Here is a 5036-nt window from a genome sequence, read left to right as displayed (position 1 = left end):
GGAGTGGGATAAGGCCTCACAGTGGTTCGCGCTCTATTTTATTCATTTGCGTACGAGATTCCTCCTACTTGCCTCTCAAAGCCTACCTTAGGATTCCTACCTCTTAAAAGGAAGAGTAGAGGATATTTCGAACCCGGAACCATAAGGACTGCAAGATTACGAATTACTACCTTAGGATTCCTACCTTTTAAAAGGGAGAGTCGAGGATTCGAACCCGGAACCAGAAGGACTGCAAGATTACAAATGCTTACGTAACCAATCGAGCGTCCCTGCGAGGTTGACGACGATGGAAATTCGTTCAATAATGAAAAGATGAACATCCACTACCTGCTCGCACGGAGCAGGGCAGATGACTGCCACAGAGCAGGGCTTCCCCCTGCTCCTCCCTGCTACATCTGGATTTTGTGCGTGCTCTCACAAGCTCCATATGCTCGCTTGTCGGCAACTCTACGCTACTCGCATCTCTATCGCTCGAGCGGCCTTAATGTTGCTCGCTCCTGGATGTACTCACGCCCGTCAGTATCGTAGAGGATTCTTGCTTATTTTATTTTTCATAATGGGTGCCACATACTGGTTCATCTCCCAATTTATCAATTGGAATCTCACTATATTCCATCTCAAGCTCTGTGGGTTGCCGAGTCCAAGAGCCAAAAGAAACACTTGTCAGCGAGAATTGAACCCGACACACCGCAATCAGGAAGCATCCTTTGTGTTGAACCATCCCACCAGCACCAGGTGCTTGTGACATTGCTTGCCCCTTTGTTATAAAACAAGCAAGCCCCCGGTCCTCTGCCCGCCCCCGTGTCCTCCCTAGCCCAGTCGTCGTTGTCCAGCACACATAGCTCTTCCAATCTCGCATCACATTCTCCTACTCTGTCTGCTTGCTACAAGCCACATTCTTCGCTGTCCTGCCTGCGAGTCACAACCTCCTTCCCTGCTAAAGTGAAGAAAATGAAAGCATCTCTTAAGATTCCAATCTTTAACGAATTATTTGAAATCCTGCTTGAATTTTTAGGAGAGGAGCTCATGTGATGTCACGACTCCACCCCTTGCCCCCGTCCTTTATAAAGCCTGTCGAAGCGTGCCTGTGCTGTAAAAGCTCTCCTCTCATCCCGTCTCGACACACGGCCAGCCTGCTATCTAAGAATTTCTTCACCTGCTGCATTTTACATGGCTCCACCTGCTGTTAAGTCGGTTCCTTTGGGGTCGCAGGGCCTCCACGTTTCCGCTCAGGGCCTGGGATGTATGGGCATGTCCTCCTCCTTATATGGTCTCCCCAAGCCTGACGCCGACATGATCGCGCTCATTCACCTTCCTCGACATCACCTTCCTCGACACCTCTGATGTCTATGGCCCCTTCACCAACGAGCTCCTCCTGGGCAAGGTATTCATTCTGTATTGTTTTCTCATGATTTAAGGTGGCATGTTGTATTCTGATTGAGCCAGTGTTTGTATGCATTTGTTGATGAGCCCACAATCGCAATGTAGTTGAAACCTACAAACATTTGGTTCTTAATGTATGTATACAGGCTCTCAAGGGCATAAGACATAAAGTCCAGCTTGCCACAAAGTTTGGCGCCACGTTTGATATGGATACTGGCACATTTGGCGTCAATGGAGATCCTGGATACGTGCGTGCAGCTTGCGAAGCTAGCCTTAGGAGGCTTAATGTGGATTACATTGACTTGTACTACCAACATCGTATTGACACCAACGTTCCGATTGAAGTTACGGTGAGGTTACCTCCATAGAAGCAGATGCGAACATTGAAATCACACCAGCATGTAAAATGCAGCAATACACGTATTTTTCAGGCACTTGTTGTTCGGCATGAGTTTTTATGTGCTCTGCTCCACAGGTGGGGGAAATGAAGAAGCTAGTGGAGGAAGGAAAGGTGAAGTATCTGGGGCTATCCGAGGCTTCAGCATCAACCATACAGCGGGCTCATGCAATTCACCCCATTAGTGCCGTCCAACTGGAGTGGTCTTTGTGGTCGCGTGATGTGGAGAAAGACATCATACCCACCTGCAGGTGATCCTTGTTTCTTTTCATCTACTCTTCACGCTTGTATGTGTGTGATGCATGCTGTGTTGACCGTGGTTGACAGAAAGAATAAAACTGTCACTTCACACAGCTCCTTTTCTCACATTAATTGCAGGGAACTCGGGATTGGAATAGTTGTGTATAGCCCGCTTGGTCGAGGGTTCTTTTCAGCTGGTGCAAAAATCCTAGAAAACGCAACAGAAACAGATTTCCGCAAGGTTACCTCCATACAAGCTAAGCTGCCATGTTTTAATCATGGAACATTTAACTTCAAACAGATGCGAACATTGAAATCACACCAGCATGTAAAATGCAGCAATACACGTATTTTTCAGGCACTTGTGGAGGAAGGAAAGGTGAAGTATCTGGGGCTATCTGTGCCCGCTTGGTCCAGGGTTCTTTTCAGCTGGTGCAAAAACCCTAGAAAACGCAAGAGAAACAGATTTCCGCAAGGTATGTTGTGCTGTTCGATAAGCTTGCAGAATCATTTATATGCTGAATAGTCTGTGTGCAATCTATACGTTAAAACTCATCGCAATTCCTTCCTTTTATTCATTGGCCTGTGTGCATGGTACTTGAAAGTGCAGATTGCGCAGCCAAGGATGCAGGGAGTAAATCTTGAAAAAAATCAGATCTTGTTTGAAGCATTACAAGAGTTGGCTGCAAGAAAAGGGTGCACGCCAGGACAGCTCGCACTTGCTTGGGTTCAGCACCAAGGGGATGATGTCGTACCCATTCCCGGCACAACTCGCGTCAAGAATTTCGAGGAAAATGTGGGTGCCCTTGATGTGAAGTTGAGCAAAGCAGAGGTGGAGGAGATTGTGGCTTTGTTTCATGAGGGCGCTATTGCCGGAGAGCGTTATGAGGATGCACATCTGTTGATGTCTCACCAGAATTCCGATACTCCTCCCTTGTCTGCATGGACAGCTCCTTGATTTTGCGTTTTCATCTCTCTTGCTGCAAGCTGATGCGACTATGGAAGCATCCAAGTTCCAGTTACTAGAAGCTTGTGAAGGCAAACTACCAGGCATGCCATCACAACAATTCCTCACTACTCTGCCTCTCTACCCAACCAAACGACTATGCACTTCCAATGATGATAAGGAATCACCTCATAGACTTCTTGTCCGTATTATCACCATCCAAATTAGCATCTATGTATCCCTATAGCTCCAATACTACATACCTTGCATAAAACATGCACATAATGAAGTTTACCTCTAATTTTGGGATCAAGAGGTAACCTACCAAGACCAGAAATCAAAACTGCATAAACCTTCAAATACAGACTAGAGTTTTCTACATGAAGGCTTTCCAACATTGCAGAATACAGAGTAGAGTTTTGTTTTTTCTTCATAGTGCAACTCGACAGCATCATTCCAATTGTGGTATGTTGATCGTAACAATCATGGAAGTTGCCATATCTCTACAATTGTACCGTATGACTGTACGACACAACATACCCAACAGTATGACATGGCATAGCTACCCGGAATGGGAAATCGGAATGGCAACATGCATGAAATATCATCCCCTTTTATGGATACTCATGTCTGAAACACGAAACACGGATTTGGAATGGGAGATTGGAACAAGGAACGTAGACCTAAAAATGGCCATTCCTTGTGACTATGTGGTCAACATGGTTCTTGGGAGTTATTTGAAAGACACGTCCTACAAATCTGAATCATACGATATGAATGGTAGTACACAATAAAGAAACCATACCAAACTTTATTACACGATAGCATGATGACAACCCTTGTTACGATGCTCCCACTATCTTGTTCCTTTACTTGGTGGGTTTCCTTTTTTTTTTTGTTTTAAGTACTGACAAGTCAGCTATTTTTATTCCACCAACGCCATGCATTAGGCCGGGCACTTGGGACCATCCTTTGCCTTGGGACCATCCTTTGCCTTAAGATACGGCCAATGGCGCTTAGTGGGGATTGAACCCGTTGGTGATGTAAGTCCAACCCTCTTCCAACTAAGCTAGCCGCATTGGATAAACATGGTGGCTTTCTTAAACACATAATCTACATACGCACCAGCCTTGCTAGTTTAATCCCCAGGCATTGAAATAGTTTTATAACCATAGCTTCCTACTACACTTTGACAACATGTCCACAAATCACAAACAACTTACAAACATAACTTAAATTTAGTTTGAAAAAAGTGCCATAGGGTAGGCTACCCACCCATGAAAGGGTTCTTCCACACAACCTACATCCTCACAAACCTTGCAATTATGAGCTAATGGGATCGAGCAACTATCCCTCTCATACTTGTACATGCCCACAAAAATTTTCTCTATGGCATGCAAACAACACTAGGTATGTGAATGGTCTCAATGTCCCCCAAGCTCCTAGTGTCGAATTATGTCATCGCTCTACTTCTTTCAATTTTTCATCCCCATAACCAAGGAAGGCCATCTCACAATAACCACAGTAACTTTATCACTCATGTTTTCATACAACTACTTTATTTGCATGGTTAGTACAAGAACTAAAAGAAAGAAAACACTCCCTTCTTGCCATGCATGTGGGTTTACTTCATCCTATATAGACTTTGCATAGTGTGTATTTAGAATCCAAGTATGTGATCGCCTCATAACTACATGGGTCATTTATAGACACCCTCTCTTGCAAAACCTTATGCGAGAACGCAGTTTTTGGATCCATGTGATGCAAAAAGCAACAATTAATTATAATGATTGCAGATACACCTTATTGTTTCCATGTTTGAAATGGGAACATGTGTCTCCTCACTAACTGTTTGGAGCACACAATTGAGCCAAATGCACGTCTTCTTGCCCAATGTTTTATGTGATCTTCGTCTTTGTTATGGAACCAAATTAAGGGCCGGGTCTTTCTATGGCTAAAAGTATTAGTAGTATTCTTGGTAATAATGTATCCCACAATTTTGAAAACTAGTATTAGTATCAATTTCTCTTCCTGCTAGACAACATTAGCACTTTTGAACAGAAACTTCCT

General features: G+C 44.3%; 1 protein-coding gene across 1 annotated transcript; it reads left to right on the top strand.

Moving 5' to 3' along the window:
- The first annotated feature begins 1170 nt into the window (after positions 1-1170).
- LOC147417375 (putative aldo-keto reductase 2) lies at positions 1171-3266 on the top strand. The gene is made up of 6 exons (XM_086507668.1): positions 1171-1221; positions 1370-1384; positions 1530-1733; positions 1859-2031; positions 2159-2261; positions 2631-3266. Exons 1-6 carry the CDS (start codon positions 1171-1173, stop codon positions 2976-2978), a joined length of 894 nt encoding a protein of 297 aa, XP_086363794.1. The 3' UTR covers positions 2979-3266.
- Positions 3267-5036: the final 1770 nt, after the last annotated feature.

This window comes from Adiantum capillus-veneris, unplaced genomic scaffold, assembly GCF_014529385.1.
Source record: "Adiantum capillus-veneris isolate H3 unplaced genomic scaffold, ASM1452938v2 Hic_scaffold_262, whole genome shotgun sequence".
NCBI lineage: Eukaryota > Viridiplantae > Streptophyta > Polypodiopsida > Polypodiales > Pteridaceae > Adiantum > Adiantum capillus-veneris.
The sequence above is the reverse complement of the archived record's forward strand: the minus strand, read 5'-3'. Positions and strand labels throughout refer to the sequence as shown.

Bases quoted from the DNA above. Each gene is read 5' to 3' on its own strand.
- LOC147417375 (XM_086507668.1), top strand. From the start codon at position 1,171: ATGGCTCCACCTGCTGTTAAGTCGGTTCCTTTGGGGTCGCAGGGCCTC. The intron at 1,734-1,858 runs GTGAGGTTACCT...TCTGCTCCACAG, and splicing joins ACGTTCCGATTGAAGTTACG to GTGGGGGAAATGAAGAAGCT. The intron at 2,262-2,630 runs GTTACCTCCATA...TTGAAAGTGCAG, and splicing joins CAGAAACAGATTTCCGCAAG to ATTGCGCAGCCAAGGATGCA.